The sequence below is a fragment of the Myripristis murdjan genome, chromosome 3 (assembly GCF_902150065.1).
Source record: "Myripristis murdjan chromosome 3, fMyrMur1.1, whole genome shotgun sequence".
Taxonomy (NCBI): Eukaryota; Metazoa; Chordata; class Actinopteri; order Holocentriformes; family Holocentridae; genus Myripristis; species Myripristis murdjan.
Genome location: NC_043982.1, coordinates 44,093,363 through 44,112,423, shown reverse-complemented (window position 1 = coordinate 44,112,423; position 19,061 = coordinate 44,093,363). Strand labels below are relative to the sequence as shown.

The 19,061-nt window shown below is 43.6% G+C and overlaps 1 protein-coding gene across 2 annotated transcripts in view; it reads right to left on the bottom strand.

Moving 5' to 3' along the window:
- bnc1 (basonuclin zinc finger protein 1) overlaps positions 1-19,061 on the bottom strand; it is a 79,903-nt gene that overhangs the window by 17,557 nt on the left and 43,285 nt on the right. The window contains exon 1 of one of the 2 annotated variants that reach the window (XM_030048471.1): positions 7,642-7,791. The exons of the other annotated variant lie outside the window; for it this stretch is intronic. Coding sequence (XP_029904331.1) covers positions 7,642-7,656 — 15 coding nt within the window. The 5' untranslated portion in view covers positions 7,657-7,791. Of the gene's footprint in view, positions 1-7,641; positions 7,792-19,061 lie in introns of those variants that run through there. 2 annotated transcript variants of the gene reach the window in all.

The window sequence follows — 19,061 nt, the reverse complement described above, 5'->3', positions numbered from 1 at the left end:
GAGAAAGAAGAGGAAGAAGAGGAGAAAGAAGAGGAGGAAGAGGAAGAAGAGGAAGAGGGGGCAGAGGAAACATGGCAGCGCGGGGCAGGTCAGCTCTGCTCTGCTGTGGCTCTCGGTGACCAAGCTGCACCCCCCTCCCACACACACACACACACACACACACACACACACACACACACACACCTCGTTCCCTGCCCTGTTGTCACAACAAAGCCTCGGCTGCTCACACGCGTCAGGGAAGTCGGTGACAAGACGGCTAATTGCACAAAATGAATTTTTTTTTTTTTCCAAGCCAAAGCGAACACAATGTCACTTTCTTGATATAAATGATGCATTAAAGTGAACCCCATATCTACCTTCCCACACACACACACACACACACACACACACACACACATCCTGAATACACCGCACGTAGCTCTAATGGGTCAGCCAGCTGGAAGCACGCATGCTTTTGAACATGCCCCGAATACACACATTGAATTATTTCACACGTCTCCACCGCTGGCAGGTGCTTTGATAACGGGGATATTTGTCAATGACAAGAAGAAAAAAAAAATAAAATCAAAGTTTCAATAAAACAACGGCTATAAATAAAAAAAGTAAAAATATAAATAGGTCATTTGAAGATTCTATTGACCTATATTCGTCTTGTTGACTCGTCTTGCAGCCTGTCTCTCCTACTCGGACTGTGTCGACTCTTCATGGTGCACCAACATAACCTCTGGTCTCTCTGGTTCTATATTTTCTGTGTGTGTGTGTGTGGCCTATATGTTTATTTTCTCTATGCAACATGTATTTTTTATAACGCGCTCTGTGTGAAACATGACACAGAAACACAGTTTGGACTCGATTTTGCTTAATTCTGCCCGCTCCATTCCCTGATTTCTCCTTCAGAGTCTTGAGTTTAGTTGTGGATGGAGGGGAGGATGGGTGGATGGGTGGATGGGTGGATAGATAGATGGATGGATGGATGGATGGATGAGTCACTTCCAGGGCTGAAGCAGGCCAGAGGAGACTGAAGGGGAGGGGTAAAGAGGGAGGAGAAGGGCGAGGTGAGGAAAAGGCAAGGAGGATGCCAAGACGATGGCAGCGTACCATGACGCCCCAATCCTGAGTGATAACATACGCCTGGAGGTGTGTGTTTGAGTGCACATCTGTGTGTGTGTGTGTGAGTGAGAGAGAGGGAGAGAGAGAGAGGGCGAGCGAGGGAGAGAAATACCTTTCCACTTGGCCTCAAACACACAGAGGAACCGAAACGCATGAGCAGAAACACCAGTCATCAAGATGGATCTCTGTAAACTGTAGATTGTGTGGGTTTGTGCTGTTATCTATTTTAAATCCAGATAAACACGCAGCGGGCTTTAACCAAAAAAAAAAAAAAAAAAAAAAAAAAAAAAAAAACCCAAAAAAACAAGGCTAGTGTTTCCCCACCGCCTTCACAACCGCTGTCGGCTTCATTTGAATCACTACACATCCCAAAATGCAACTCCTGTCTGCGGTGTCCCGACGGCTCGTAAAAAAAAATAAAATAAATTAAAAAAAAAAAAAAAAAAAAAAAAAAAAAAGCGATCAAACGTGGTTTCGTTGCATGCCATCTCCCATCCCGACCTGTGGCTCCCACCTCCATCCACTCTCTCCCACCTCATGAAGCACAAATGGCGTCTGCAGCTCATAGCAACATTTTTTTTTTTTTACTCAACACCTTCAATATTCCTTCCAGCTTCAAAAAAAAAAAAGGTATTAATAATAACCACAATAATTTCTTAAAAAGGCAACAACATAAAACTGTACATTGCAGAATGTTAAATCTGCAAAAACAGTAAGAATAGGGTGCCATTTGCAGGACAAAACACAATTTCTGCCCTTTTTTTCCCCCCTACAGAAACTATATTTCAAATCTCCTATTCGTCTGACATACTTATGATGAGCTATATCATAAATTTAAGTGACAAAAATCAATGTCAGGGTTGAAATGGGCTGCTAAACAGATGGGTAAATCCCCCTGTTAAACCAGCCATTATGCCTGCTATGTGCCATCTGGGTGGAAGGGGGGGGGGGGGTCACCGCTGGGCCACAGCCAACACATCCTTGAGAGAGAACGGGAAGGCGTAATCATAAAATAAAATAAAATAAAATAAAATAAAGCTGTCCTCTCTGGCTCTTAAAATAAAACCCGACCATATGTTGAGAGTTTTTGCTTTAGAGCCGCGGCAGAAGAGGAGGAACAGCTGCTTGGACGCGGGGAGTTCGGCGATGGACGAGGACTTGTTGGCCCTAACGCGCCGGAAAACTAATCAATTAGCAGCAGCCCGGCGCTGACTGACACTCGATGGGGGAACGAGCAGCGCCGGTGCCAAACACTGAATAATAACAGCACTATCAGCCGCCGCCGCCGCCGCTGGACCGGAGACTGACGGCCAAGCGAGGGAGGATCAGATTTTACTATCGTCCATTAATCAGTTAACAAGACGATTAGAGCGCCGCGAGGGGGGAAAAAAAGAAAAGGAAGTGAGAGTTTTTTGCCTCTACAGGAAATATAAATGACAGCAGAATTGTTTTGTGTGCTCGTTACTTTCACCTTTTGTGAGAATATGACACATTTTCATTATGACCTTAGCAGGGGCGGATCTAGACAAATATTCATGGGGTGGCAAGAGGGTGGCATGGAGACTTTAAGGGGTGGCAGAAATATATATGCTGATTTAATACCAAACGATCACATATATCAATATTTGCTTGGAAAACCCCCCAAATGAGGATATTTTAACTCAAAAACATTCTATTATTGTGGTACATGAGTAAAGCATTGAATAGAAAACCAAAAGGTGGCATTAGAAATATATATTTTGATTTATTTATTTATTCATTTATCAACCCCTTAAATAGCAGGAGTGTCATCTTTTGCTGCATTTACTTGCACTCGGACATTTGAGTCTCGTAACAGCGAGTTTCCGAACAGCCACAATTAAAAAATAAATAAATAAACTGTCTGAAATTAAGGGTGGCAACTAGGGTGGCAAGGCATTTTTCTAGGGGGGGGGCAGCTGCCACCCCCTGCCACCCCCTAGAACCGCCTATGGACCTTATACAGACTGAGGAAAATGGGTCATTTTCCTCAAAGTAAACAAGTAAACAACCATGAAACCTCATTGGGAAAAAGAAAAAAGCAATAAGGTGACAAGTGTCTTTTTAATTTTGATTTTTTTTTTTTTTTCAGGATTTTGCTGAGCCAATATCTCCATGGTCACGTGGCACATATTTCACCCCCCGAATCGACACTTTCAGCACCGAGCGTGGCTTCAGGTTCAGGCTTATTATATTCATTCAAGAGATTCTTGAAAACAGAAAATTTAAAAACAACAAAAACGTCACACTGTGCGTGTAATAATTACACATGAAGTGGCAAAAACGTGCAAAATCTAAAAACCTAAGGAACCCCGACAGCGATTTGGAAAAGCAAATTTGAATCATTCAACAGCAGCACAACACAATCTGAGGTGAAACGTCAATAATTCAGAAGGAAAGTGCAACACACTGTATATTTAAATGCCCAGCCTCTGCCAAAAAAAAAAAAAAAAAAAAGTCTGCAAGACAGCGATCCACAGTATTTTATGAAGCATTCACACACACACACACACACACACACACACACACGCTGAGGAAAATTAATAGTTTATTGAGCCAGAAACACACACAACCCTGAGCGGTACCAGGGGCCCGACGGCCCTCCTGCTGAATTCCTCCCAGATAGCCGCGTAATAACGACACTCGGCGCTAATAAAACCACCAGAGGACCAAAACCTGTGGCTAGGCTGGCTCAAACCGGCCTCATCGCGGATCACAGGCTGCGTGTGCGTGTGTGTGTGTGCGTGTGTGTGTGTGTGTGTGTGTCGTACAAGCAGAGAAACACAGAGCCATGAATAAATCATGCCGCCGACTTGAGCTGTGTAAGTGACAAGCGGGCAGTAAAATGTTAATTGATGACAAGTGTTGGTTAAAGTCAGGTTAAGATCCAGAGCAGGAAACACGATCCAGTCTGACGTTATGATTTACAGCTTCACTCCACACACACACACACACACACACACACACACAGCACAGGACCAAACACCACCAACTTCTGCCACCTCGTCACATCCCTAAACAAATCTTCATTTTTTTTTGGTCAAACATCTCCTCCGTTTGCAAAGCCGTCCACTTAACAGCTTCTTTTTCAATTCATTCGTCGGCACCAAGCTCGAATTCGAAAAATAAAGAGGAGAAGAAGAGCAACGGGGGCGCTTTAACAAACGGCGTCGGACCTGAAAAAGGAGAAGACAAACGGAGGAAAAAAAGCCCGGGCGGCTGCAAGTAGTGACAGGCTGAGTTTGAGCCTATTAAGAGTCCATACAGCCCAAAGACACCATGAAAAACTCATTATTTCATGCTCATCCAGCAGTCAATCACAGCGTGTGCGGGCAACACACACACACACACACACACATGTACACACAGGGGTTGCAACATAAACACACACAAAAAAAAAGGTAGCAAATCTTTACCTGAATATCCATGAGGAGAAAAAGAAAGAGAAAAACGTCTGGCTTCTTTAAAAGGAGGCAAATGATAAAAGACAAAAGTAAGAGCTGGAGGGGGAAGCAGGAGGCGAGCCAAAGTTTGCTCGGGCTTCCTGGTGGTGTGTGTGTGTGTGTGCGGCTCCCTGTTAGGAGCTGGCGGGGAGCGCCGGGCCCGGGGAGGGAGTGAACGAGGGGAACATGTTGGTACACCGAGTGGGAGAGAGTTTGGCTCCCAGCGACGCTCTGATTAATATCAGATCTCTCTCTCTCTCTCTCTCTCTCTCTCTCTCTTCCCCGGCCTCTCGACAATCTTGTCACATCTGGCTGACAAATCCTCACAAGCCTTTTGGTGGCAGCTCGGAGCAGAGGCGGGGGTTAGTCGGCGGCGGGACGGGGGAGGAGGGGGTCTTAAGGGGGTGGGAGGGGCGGATCGCGGCTCTGGGAGACGCCGAAGGGGGTAAAAGGTTGGAGGAGACACCCCCCTCCGCCCCCCCCCTTTTCCCACCATCCCATCCCCTCGCGGACGCACCATCATGAACCTAATGAAGCTGATGAGGCTGGCAGCCGCCACCGCCGCCTCACACACACACACACACACACACACACACACACACAAACAGGGGCGCAAAGAGTGTGCAAAGAGGAGCCGGGCCCTAGCTCTGCATTGTTTTGTGTGTGTGAGTGTGTGTGTGTGTGTGTGAGTGTGTGTATGTTGTGCCCCGGGGCCCTGCAGCACTGCGAAACATGGAGAGACACCCAGAGAAAGAGAGAGACGGAGGTAGAGAGAGAGAGAAAAGAAAGATGGAACGAGGGATAAAGAGAAAAAGAGAGAAAGAGAGAGAGAGAGAAAGAGGGGACGGCAGTGATTTAATGGAAAGTGATAGAGGGCCATTGAGCCCACATTGCTCCGTTATGACAAATAAACCACTGCACACACACACACACACACACACACACACACACACACACACACTTGTGAGAATGTAAACTTGCACACACACACACTCACACACACACGCAGCTAAAACACTGGTGCTGCCGGGTGAAATAATGGCCTCTCTCATTCATGAAGGAGACAAAAAGCTGTTGGAGTAAAAAATAAATAAATAAATAAATAAATAAATAAATAAATGTCAGCGGGAACAATCCACCTCAGATGGCAAAATTATTATATATTTATAAAAAAATTAAAAAATGGATATGACTTATTGGATGATAATGCAGGGGAGGCATTTTTGGTGCATTAAACAAAAAAAAAACATAAATTCTTTTGATGTTAGGGAAAAAGCATAAAAAGGCACTTTCCATTTCAACCACCAAATGACCAGAATTATTTTTCACCCCGATCCAAAACATCCCGGCTTGATTTATGATTTTACACGACTCCAGCGACGCCGGTCATTCACCGATTTGTCAGAGCTCAACCTGATATGATAATCTAATAATCATGGAGAAGAGGAGCGCGCATCACAGTGGATTTTATTCACGGCCCCTGCTTCACTTTAGGGGCACAACACAATAATACAATTAAAAATATATTTAATTTTTTTTTTTTTTTTTTTTTTTTTAAATCTGATTGTCTAATCTCAGGTGCAGTAGGATAAAGCGTTTACCAATTTCTTTTCCAGTTAGCCAGAGATGTAAAAAAAAAATAAAAAAAAAAAATCGGTTTTTAGTTTCATTTTGAGAGAATTTCAAAGTAAAAGAAGAACCGTCTGACAGCTTAAACTGCTCTGACGGACAGTAATGTAACAGATTAATCCAAAAAAAAAAAAAAAAAAAAAAAACTGCCTCCTCTCTAATAGTTTAGGACTGTTTACACACACACACACACACACACACACACACAGGCGGCCTGGAGAGAGTGTTTTGCTGCTACCAGCCCCACCACACAGACAGCTCGGCTAATTGTTACATTATGGGCTGCAGCAAAACATCAGGCGGCTCTTAAATTACATTCCAACGGGCTGCAGCCGGCAGCCTGGCAGCTGGAGCGGGCCGAGCCGGGCCGGGCCGGGCCGGGCCGGGCCGGGCCGGGCCGGGCCGGGCCAAACCGGGTCTCACACACACACACACACACACACACACACACACACACAGATGGAAGTGATGACGGGGTGTGAGTGTGTGCAGAACAGGACCAGGACCGGGACAGGATGCGGCGTTTCCCTCCTGAACGGGACTGAACTCTGCTCTCTCTCTCACAGGAGGCCCTCATCTTCAGCGGAATAGAGTCGAGTAGAGTAGAACAGACTAGAATAGAGCACAGTAAACTAGACTGGATCTGTTTCTGTTTGCAGGAAGCTGTCTGTCTGCCTGTCTGCCTGTCTGTCTGTCTCTCGTAAGGCATGTAAGGACAACCTCCGCCTCTGCGAGTGCGGACAGAGCCGAGGACACTCTTCTTTTTTTTTTTTCTTTTTTTTTTCTTTTTTTTTTTTGAACTTCCCCATCCCCTCCTCGGCTCTGGCGAGGGTCGCCGCTCCGAAAAAAAGTCCTGCTGCCGACTGACTGACAGGGGCGACTCAAAAAAGTCCAGGAAACGTGACGTAACGTGTTTCGGATTAGGACGCAGGGACACATCTTCCCCGAGTTGGAGCATCGACCTCCGAAACATCTGATATGAGGATATATCACTTCACAACAGCGAGGAACAAAACTCCTCAGCCTGTTCATCGGATCGATATGAAAGTAGACCATATTTTAAAAAAATAAAATAATAAAAAAAAGCGAGATGAGCTGAAACAAAAGTCTCAAACATTGTGGCTTCTGCATCTGCTCTGCTCAGCGTACAGCAGGGCGTGTGGTGTAAGATCATTAAAAATAAACACCCTCAAAAAGATGAAAAAGATTGTAATCGGCGCCATCGGAGGGAAAAGTCTGCATTAGTGCGACGAGTTCCTCCCCGCCGCCGCCGCCGCCGCCGCCTGTCACTCCGATGGACACAAACTCAGCCTCAATTGTTCAAACACACCTCGCTCCTCTGTGGAAGGTGAAGCCGGCGAGCGAGATCACAGAGAGAGAGAGAGAGAGAAAGAGAGAGAGAGAGAAGGGAAAAAAAGGCAGAAAAAGCCGCGTCTCTTACCTCGGCCATTGTCATTTAGTCGTATGTTTCCAAGGAGACCGTGCGGTTTGCCATTCCCCGGCGAGTCCCCGCGGAAACAACTGCCTCCAACTCTCCTCTCCGCGCGAGTCCTAACGCGAAAGAGCCATCACCCAGCCGGCACACATGGACTCTGCCTCGCTCGCTCGCTCCCCCTCTCCCTCTCCTCACACACACACTCTCTCTTAAACACACACACACACACACGAGCTTACACAGGAAAAAAAAAAAAGAGAAAGAAGAAGAAGGAGAAGAAGTCACTGAGCTTTTACTCTCGCTGCACACACAGACACACACACACACACACACACACGCCTCCTCTGCTGCTCCCCTCTAATGTTGCGGTGGACTGGCTCTAAACTACTCAAGATGTTCGGTGTGTATGTGTGTGTGTGTGTGTGTGTGTGTGTGTGTGTGTGTTGAAACTGGGCACAGGGGATTGGAATGAGATCCTCCCACTCGGCATTCTCACCTCAGGAGCTGCCTGCCTCCCTCCCTAGCCTGTGTGCATGCACACACACACACACACACACACATAGAGAGAGGTGTGCACACACTTCCACATGCACACACACACACTTCTACCCCCACAGAGTCACAGGGCAGTCCCCTCACAGCTGGCTGGAAGAGGGCATGACACTCATCTTTCACAGAGATTTGATCAAAAGGAATCACAAAGGCTGGAGGCGCTCCTAATGCAGTCAGGAGAGACTCTCCCTCTTTTCCTCCCTCTCTCTCTCTCTCCCTCTCTCCCTCTCTCTCTCTCTCTCTCTCAGCCTGAGTAATGCCCTAAATCAATGCTGCCCCTCTCACTGCACACAGCCCAGTGTGTCTGCGTCTCTGTGTGTGTGTGTGTGTGTGTGTGTGTGTGTGCATGTGTGTTCACCTTAACACAGCCCTGTGAACAGCCTCCATAACAAGTTATGCCTTGTGCCGTCAGGAATGTGTCAGTGTGTGTGTGCTAAGCATTTCTCGGGAAGAAGAAAGGGGACTTCATACATGACACACACACACACACACACACACACACATAGAGACAAGTGCGGTTCTGTATGTTTTTTTTTTTTTTTTTTTTAATTCGGCTTAATGACGACACACACCTCACACACAAGTCCAAACTCAACGTTACCGCCGATTGTTCTTTTTTTTTTTTTTTTTTTTTTTCCACGTCGGAGGTGAATCCAGGTAAAAGCCATTATCCCCCTTATTGGTTTTGCTTATTATTAAATCTACACCAATCGCAGGAAGGGATGCAGATAAAGCGAAAAGCGGGCCCCGGCGTGAGATAACGGATTTTTTTTTTTTTTTTTTTAAGCTTTCAGACAATCGGAATGCGGATTGTGCGGCTGATTATCAGGCAGATATCGCCGATATTTCGTTTATTCGTTTTTTTGATGTGACTTCATTATGAAAACGTTCGCGGCAGACGGCACACAGGTAAAGGCTTCCTGCAATTTCAAAAAAAAAAAAAAAATCACCTTTCTGTCTTTTGTCTCTTGCTCCCACCGCCGCCTTTACTTTCTGTCTCGTTTCTTTTTCTTTTTCGCCCCCCCCACCCCCCGCCCCGCCCCGCCTCGGTGCTGCAGCGAAAGCTCTCTGATGATTTTAGCCATTAGAGGCGTCTGCTAATCCACAAATTACACAGCAAGTTTAAACAGGTACACCTGGTCTGCTCTACCTGTGGCAGCTCACGGGGAGGAAGGTGTGTGTGTGTGTGTGTGTGTGTGTGTGTGTGTGTGTGTGTGTGCCACCAGGTGGAGAGACACTTCTGAAACACGGCGGGCAGGAATGACGAAGCACACTTTTTTCCTCCTCCTTCTTCTTCTTCCTCTCGTTCTTCTTTTTTTTCGTTATGTGTCGAGTGAGAATTAAAGGATTATTACGCGAAAAACAACTTTCTTTACTTTCATCCGCCTGGAGAGGGCGGGGTGTTCGGCGCCTTGCTCAAAGGTAGCTCGACGGCGGCGGACGCGTTTCTCACACAGGCGACCTTCCTCGCCCACGCCCAGGAATTCAAACCGACAACCTTCCCATCACAATCCCGCGTCTCCAACACCTCCAGGCGCCCGCCGCCGCCGCCGCCGCCGCCGCCTGACTTGACACGCCGAGCCGCCTCGCTCACTGATAAAAATGCGGCTAATAGCCCTTGAAGTTGGACATTAAAACTGCATTACTTTCCGCGCGAGATCAAAGCGCTCCTTATTTGTGAAAAGCCCCAAAAATGTTATGAGGTTACATTTGGATAAGAGACATCCCGTCAAGCCATGTAACACAGGGCTTGGAAAGCCCTCCACCCCCCCTGCGGTCATCCAGGCAGGCAGATCTGCTTACCGGCCGCTGTATTTATTCCATACCTAGGGGATGCATACCAAACACAGCCCCAGACCTGGCCTGGATTAGGTCTGCGCCGCTTGTCAGATTGCTGCTCCCTGGGCTGGAGCAGACGTATTTTGCGCCCCCGGGGGCCGAGCCGTTGGAAGCTGCTGCCGCTAAAACCACAGCAAATAAACTCCATGTGCAGCAGAGCAGGTCACGCTGCCTACTTACACGTCTGTCATTAGCCTTCCTGCAGGGGAGAGAGAGAGAGAGAGAGCGAGCGAGCGAGCGAGAGAGAGGGGCTTGAGTACTTGAGCAGATGAGTAGTTTTGGCAGAGCGCTTCACACTTCACATGTAATTCTTCATTTGATGAAAGATGGAAAAAACGGCGTCGGTGAGCGCGCACGACGCCGATCGCCTGATTGTCGTTGCTCGTTTAACAATCTGTCGCTTCGTATTAGCCTTTTGTTTAAAAGGCGGATCTCAGTCGCACACCTCGGACATGATTTTTTTTTTTTTTAGGCAACACCTTCAGTAAAGCCTCTGATAAAACCCCCTTCGCTCTGCCTTAATACAACTGAAATAATAACATTAATATGGTTTTACTGTCCCATAATGTTGTGTTCCACCCGGATAAGAAACAAGCTCACTGCAAAAACGCAAAATCTTACCAAGATTATTTGTCTTATTTCAAGTCAAAAATGTCTTATTCCTAGTCAAAATATCTCATTACACTTAAAATAAGACATGATCACCTCAGAAGTAACTTGTTTTTAGACAATTTTCACTTGTTTCAAGTGAAAATTCACCTGAAACAAGTGAAAATTTGCTTGTTTCATTGGCAAAATTTGCCAGTGGAAAAAGTGAAAATTCACTTGAAATAAGTGAAAATTAGCTAGAAACAAGAAACAAATTTTGCCAATGAAACAAGCAAATTTTCACTTGAAACAAGAGACAGTTCAACTTAAAAGAACAACAAAAAAAAAAAAAAAAGAAAAAATGAAATTCTGGTGTTAACAAGGGAAAAGGGATTCATGGATGTGAGAAACCATGCATTATTATTGTTATTATCAGTGGTGGTGGTGGTATTAACATTATTATAGAAGCTGTAAATGTTCAAAACTGGCTAATACTGACAATTTCATCCCATTTTGTCACTTTATTCCAAATTTAATATGCAAATATGGACAAATCTGTTGTTGCGGTGCTGCTGATCCTGATCAACATCACAGTTATTAGTTATTGGTGAAAACGGATAGATTTTTATGTGAGCTGACGATCTAACGTCTGCAGGTTATCTGCCTTCAGTGACGGCTGTGTCATGCAGAACGTGCCCCAACACAGCCACGCTGCACATGAAGAGGCGTGTGTGTGTGTGTGTGTGTGTGTGTGTGTGTGCATGCCTGGTGTCTGCCTGTCTTCCCTCACTTTAGTTGACAGTAAAAAGGCCAAAAGGGGAGTTATTGCCTCCTCGTCCCGTACCAGGCCCCGGCCACCGCGCCCAAATGGCCGAGGTCTGTACCTGTCATTCCTCGCCATTCTTCAATAGAGACGCTCTCTCTCTCTCTCTCGAGGTCACTGTAAATCACGATACGAGAGAAAAGAAAGCCCCCTTTTCCACCGAGAAGAGAGAGGGGGGGACCAACGCCGGGGCATCATCACCCGGCGGGGGAAAGATTTCCAGAGGACAGAAAAGGCCTCCTCTTCCGTCTATTTGAACAAACAGTTTGTGATGCACCAGGGTGTGTGTGTGTGTGTGTGTGTGTGTGTGTGCATGTTTGGGTAAAGGAGAGAAAAGCTGTAATGAGAAAAAAGTGAGGAGAAAAGAGGATGAGTGCTTCCACCGTGCAGCGTGTGGAGAGGTGAGGGCTGTTCATGTGTGTGGGAGGGCGCAGGGCTTTCATAGAGATCGGTTTTATATAAAACAGCATTAGTGAAAGCACAGCTAGTCACTGAGTGCACTTCAGATGTTAATAGAAGACCGCACGATGTTAGTGGTTACTATAAATACATTCTTCTCTCTTGAGGTATTGAGTAAAATGTTGGGGACAAAGGTACCACCGCAAATGGGACTGGAGGGCGGGAGCCAGGCGGGCGTTTTCGCAGGAATCCTTCATGACCTTTTTTTTTTTTTTTGGTCCAAGATTGAGAATTTTGTCAGGATTAAAGCAGTAATCTGCGATTTGGATTCGGACAGAGATGGCCTGTCAATCAAATCGTGAGCAGTGTGGGCGGGGCTTGAATTTCCCCGTCGATGGCTTCTCTTCTCTTTGTGTGTTGGGTTGTGGCGGCCATCGCTGCTGCACTGCAAAAACTCAAAATCTTACCAAGATTATTTGTCTTATTTCAAGTCAAAAATGTCTTATTTCTAGTCAAAATATCTCATTACACTTAAAATAAGACATGATCACCTCAGAAGTCACTTGTTTTTAGACAATTGTCTCTTGTTTCAAGTGAAAATTTGCTTGTTTCATTGGCAAAATGTGTTTCTTGTTTCTAGCTAATTTTTATTTATTTCAAGTGAATTTTCACTTTTTCCACTGGCAAATTTTGACAATGAAACAAGCAAATTTTCACTTGTTTCAAGTGAATTTTCACTTGAAACAAGTGAAAATTGTCTAAAAACAAGTTACTTCTGAGGTGATCATGTCTTATTTTAAGTGTAATGAGATATTTTGACTTGAAATAAGACATTTTTGATTTGAAAAAAGACAAATAATCTTGGTAAGACTTTGAGTTTTTGCAGTGTGATCTGCTGATCCCAAACAAACGGAAGATGCGTCTCTTCCTGCGCAGCGGGAAAGAGCGACCGGATCTGACCAGCTTTCAGACGCAAAACGATAAAAAAAATAAAGTGTAAGGAAATGACTTTAAACAGAACTTTAAACGGTGACATCATCCTGCACCAATGAAACCGTCACCAATCTTTGAACATCCCCTGTCGTCCACCTCATCCCTTCAGATAAAATCCACCACGTCCCGCCCAAACTTCCTGTTTCAACAGGAAATACGTCAAATCAAAACAATAAGAGTCCACTTCATGGGGTCTTTAAATAAACTAGAAACGCACTCAGAGGGAGGTAAAGTTCACACCACAAGCTGTGTTGGTACAGATTCGTCTTTGTTTTATCACACAGGAAACTTTGAAGTCCTGCTTTGGCCCTTATCTTTCAAGAATTAAAAAAAAACAAAAAAAAACTGGGTGGAGTTTTCAGTCAAATCGCAACAGAGACGTCAGACGTCAGACTTATCGAGCTGATTTCAACACATTTTCTCTTTGGGGAAAATCCATTTTCTCGTCATCGTCCCTGTCACTGTCTGTGATTTCAGCTTTAGGAGTTTAAAACTTTTAAAGATGGTTTTATCTGCACACTTCTCTCTTAAATGGGACAGGATCCGCTGAGTTCTGCGGCCGCTGTCCAGCCCAGATTTTTGTTTCGCTGACGTGAAGCTGAGACTGAGCACGTTAAATAAACAGCCGGCTGTTCTGTGAGCGGCTTTGAACGATTAATTTACCATTAGCATCATTCAGGGACGACAATAAAAATCTTCAGAGGAGACTCTAGAAGAATCAACACTAGACTACAGGTACTTGTGTAATTGTGTGGCAGATGATTAGCTATCATCACTTTATTTTTTAAAACAGCACAGATTGTGTTGAGGTTACAAAAATGTGTCTTTTTTCATATACAGTGGTCCCTCGCTATAACGCGGGTCACCGTTTGCGGCCTCGCAGTTTCGCGGATTTTTTTAGTGCAATTTTGCATGTTTTTTTTTTTTTTTTTTTTTTTTTTTTTACAACGTATTGTGTTCTGCGTCCTGATTGGCTAAGGGACTGTAGACCATTGTCAATCAGTCTCCTCCGTGCCGTGTCTCCTGTACAGTACAGAATGCGTTCATTCTATAATACTGGACTTCTTTTTCTACGAAGGTTTGAACTTTGAGAGTTTAAACAAGAGAGAAAAGAGAGAAAATGTTAATGCCTGTCTGAGAAAAGTGTATAAAGTGTGTAGTGAGGGGTTTTACAGCCTTAAAACATCTAGAATAATTGTAAAAAATAAAGCTGTCTACTTCGCGGATTTCGCCTATTGCGGGTTATTTTTTTTTAAACGAGGGACCACTGTATAAAGAACCCTCCAAATGTCATAAATTAATTTGAAGAAGTTCAGAAAACCATTTGATTTTTTTTTTGTTTGTATGTCTTGAAGATGCTAATAAACCAGAGACCTTTTATCACTGAGTCTATAAAAAAAATTACAATTTATACAATTAGCCTAATCCGATATGGAAGAGTGAAATGTTTCTGAGAGCAACAAACACGTAGAGCTGCTGCCTTTTGTTTGCATCTGTAAACTTCCTGAAAATGAAAATGAATGCGGATGAAACAAACGCAGAGTCGGACTGCAGGCTCCGTCTGTATCTGTATTTAACGCTGAGCAGAACTGAGTCTTTACTGATGGGGGAGAACGACCAGCGAACATCAGACGGGCCGTCCTCGCGCTCAGAGACACCGGAGAGTCACAGTCAAGCGAGCTGGCGTTCCTTCCCGTCCCGCCGTGGGAACCACCTGAGAGAGGGGGAGGCCGTGCGGCTGGGACGGCCTGGCCGCCGGTCAGCGTTTCGGTGCGCGGAGACGCTGCAGGGACGTGGACAGACGTCTGACCTACATGAGGAGAACTGATGGGAAGCAGCTGCCTGTCTGCTCGAGCTGCCACTGAAACGGTGTGAAGGCATCCCTCCACGGGACATGTGGGACACACCTGCAGGTAACGGCATTAGCAGGAACAAAAACAGCTTGCTATATCACTCTCTTACACACACACACACACACACACACACACACTTACCCTCTACTTTGTACTTACCCTCTACTTATTTGTACTTTTTGTATATTGTTGTATATTTTATACAGGTTGTTCATTGTATATAGGAATGTCATATATTCTTTCTATTTTATCTTTATTTTTATTTTATTTTATTTTTTATTATTATTATTATCGTTATTATTATTATTATTATTATTATTATTATTATTATTATTTTATTTTTTTATTTTTTATTATTATTATCGTTATTATTATTATTATTATTACAATATGAAAGCACATTTGATTGTTGTATATTTTATACAGGTTGTTCATTGTATATAGGAATGTCATATATTCTTTCTATTTTATCTTTATTTTTATTTTATTTTATTTTATTTTTATTATTATTATTATCGTTATTATTATTATTATTATTATTATTATTTTATTTTTTTATTTTTTATTATTATTATCGTTATTATTATTATTATTATTACAATATGAAAGCACATTTGATTGTTGTATATTTTATACAGGTTGTTCATTGTATATAGGAATGTCATATATTCTTTCTATTTTATCTTTATTTTTATTTTATTTTATTTTATTTTTTATTATTATTATTATCGTTATCATTATTATTATTATTATTATTTTATTTTATTTTTTATTATTATTATCGTTATTATTATTATTTTTTTTTAAATTTAATTTAATTTTATTTTATTTTTTATTATTATTATCGTTATTATTATTATTATTTTTTACTTGCACAGTGCTGGAGTTGTTGCAATTACATTTGACTGCTGCTGTACCTGTACATTCATGCATGTGACGTATAAATCTTGAATCTTGAATCTTGAAACACACACACACACACACACACACACACACACACACACACACACACACACACACACACACACAGGTTCTGCAGAGCCACCCCGCGCTCCAAACCCCACAAAACAAGAGGCGGCGTTCACATTTTCTCTGGGATCGCGGGTCTCATTTTCCCGGCGAGTGATATTCAGCGACACTCGAGCGCGGTAACGAGTCGAAGTGGTGCTCATGCAGCATCAGGAGAGCCGCACGAGCACGCCGTGTTTATTATCTCGCGCTCTCACCTTGTTCAAACAACGTGGAGGGGGACGAGCGCCGCGTTTTACCACTGATTGTCTGGTTATGTTGGACTTCAGTCCGCATTTTGGGGGAATTTTTTTTCTCTCTCATACGCAACACGTGAGGAGAAGACTGGCGGCAAAAGCACGTCTTCATCTCCAGGAATTAGCTCTGCTCGGTTTGCACGCTAACAAATTTACAGCATGTTGAGTCATCACAGGTGATTGGTATTATCCAGAGTATAAACAGAAACATTCAGTGTCCAATACAAGGAAAGGAAACACGCAGATGCTCATCTTCCAAATATTATTCCAGTAATGAAAAGGAGCAGGAAGATGGAAATCCAACAATCAGTCTGTTTACACGCACGCTCCTTTTCCACTTGAGTTCTCAATATGACATTATTCCCAGTGAGATACAGCTCATGTAAACAGCATTTTTCATTTGGATGTTCCTTAAAAGGCCTTTTTTCTGAACGTAGTATTTTCCAGTCACATCTGGGATAGCGCTGAGATTATTTGGGGTTTCCCTGCCTGTCTGCAGTCAGCTGAGCGCTGGAAACCGACCAACCAGCCGACGGCGTGCAGGCCTGGGTGAGAGATGCCTTCGCAAAATAAAAGCCCACATTGCTGCTCGGAATGAGAAAAACACCTTCTTGTAAACATGAAAGACTCTGAAGTCAACAGGTTTTTTTGGATGTCTTGTTTTTACACAAAGAAGCAAAATGGCTCAGGCGCTTCCAGACGTTCGACTTTCTCCAAACTTTATTGTGATAAATGACATGTTCGTATGACGAGTGTGCGCAGCTGCATGTAAATGGGATTATTAGTGGAATATTAATTTTCATCATCCATGTAAGCAGCTTAGTAGGAATATCGTCTTTTTCCAAATAAAGGCAAAAACCCGGGTTTGATGTTTTCCTTTACAGTATGCCCGGTGGATTCATAACATCTGCAAATAAAATGTTAATCCTCACACCCAGAAATCAAAAGTACAAAAATGACTGGAAGTCTGTCTTGAGAGTAACACTCACAGTTTAGTCCAGATCCCCCGGCCCCTCCTGTGTAAATGACATGTTCAACTTTGATCTGTCTGTTATCAGTGACTGCTGTCTGACCTCTTCTACTTGATTAAGTCGATTATAAAAGACTGGGAAATGAGCTCAATAGGATCGTGTGATTGTACTATGTGATTGTATTTTATTTGTGTCTTGTGTGTAACCATCAGTGTTGGGCAAGCTACTTGGAAAATGTAGTGAGCTAAGCTGTAGCTTCACTACACTGAAGCTACCCTCCAGATAATGTAGCAAGCTAAGCTACAATACAGTGACAAAATGTAGCTTAACTACATCAAAACTATTTTTTTTTTTTTTTTTTTTTTAACATGAACCAACTTCATTCCAAGTCATTGCTCTTAGTGATCAATAAAACTGTCAAACAGAAAGTCAGGCAAAAAATGTTCAGTTCATTAGTTGATGAAACTGTGCTCTCTCTGCTTTTACTGCTACAAACCATGGCAACAAAATACACAACATGCTTCATATAATAACAAAAAGCAGGTAGTGCATTTATACACTGCAAAAACGCAAAATCTTACCAAGATTATTTGTCTTATTTCAAGTCAAAATATCTCATTACACTTAAAATAAGACATGATCAGCTCAGAAGTAACTTGTTTCTAGACAATTTTCACTTGTTTCAAGTGAAAATTCGCTTGAAACAAGTGAAAATTTGCTTGTTTCATTGGCAAAATTTGCCAGTGGAAAAAGTGAAAATTCACTTGAAATAAGTGAAAATTAGCTAGAAACAAGAAACAAATTTTGCCAATGAAACAAGCAAATTTTCACTTGTTTCAAGCAAATTTTCACTTGAAACAAGAGACAATTGTCTAAAAACAAGTTATTTCTGAGGTGATCATGTCTTATTTTAAGTGTAATGAGATATTTTGACTAGGAATAAGACATTTTTGACTTGAAATAAGACAAATAATCTTGGTAAGATTTTGAGTTTTTGCAGTGTACTAATGTGGGGGAAGTATGTATATATGTTAGTGTGTGTGTATGTGTGCACACCTGTGTTTGCATGTAGTTTCTGCCTCTGTGTTCCAAAGTTTTTTCCTTATTAGTGGATACGGAGGCCAGGCATCCTGATCTTTCTTACCAGCTTTCTTAACAGCTGCTTGTTCACGCGACACACGTGCTCGTGTCCCGCTGCAGCAGACAGGTAGGACAGGTACGCCACGTCAAACAGAAGAGCGGCTGTCAGCTAGAGGTCCGTGAGCAGCAGTGACGTCACCCACTGCTCCCGATCGATGTCAGATATCAAACCGCAGCAAAAGCTCCGTTGCATTTAAGTTTGAGAAATGGCTGGGAAAATGTAGCTTCTGTGGACGCTACCGCGCTATTTGATCAGTAAAATAGTTTCACTACTTAAAAGCTGTTTGATTTGGAAAAAAGCGACGCTACGACCACGCTACTGACAAATGTAGTTAAACTTGTAACGCCGCTACTGCCCAACACTGGTAACCATTGAGTACGTTTCCATGCACACCATATTCCGGTTCGGCTCAATATTCCGGTTAAGGTAACTGCACCGCGGCAACTGGAATATTCCGTTTACATGTTACTTGGCATGCCCCCGTGTTTCGGCGTATTCCACTCTCTGGCGTAATGCGACACTCAGCCTGCGGGGGGCAGCAGCACGCGTATAGGCGTCTGGTCTGCCGGAAAAACAGACGAAGAAGTCTTCTTCTTTTTCTTCTGTCGCTATTTCTATGTTTTCTCCCATCGATATCCTCCATGATATTTAAGTCTTTCATTAGCTGAAGGTGGACTGCAGTCTCCTGGCTCTTGCTGCTGTTCGCCCTGCCGTTTTCCCCGCTTGCAGGTAACCATAGCAACAAAGACGCCACAGAATTCCTTGTGAGTCGAACATGCGCAGTCGTGACTGAATATTCCGGTTCGGGGAGTTTTCCGACTGAGGTGTTTACATGCCCCAATATTCTGGTTGGAACAGGCACATGCCAGGGGTCTGATTGGGAATTCTCTCCAACCGGAATATGACCTTAATCGGGTTCGGTGCGTGTTTACATGACACGTGCGCAACCGGAATATTGCGAATATTCCGGTTAATACAGGAATAAGGTGTGCATGTAAACGT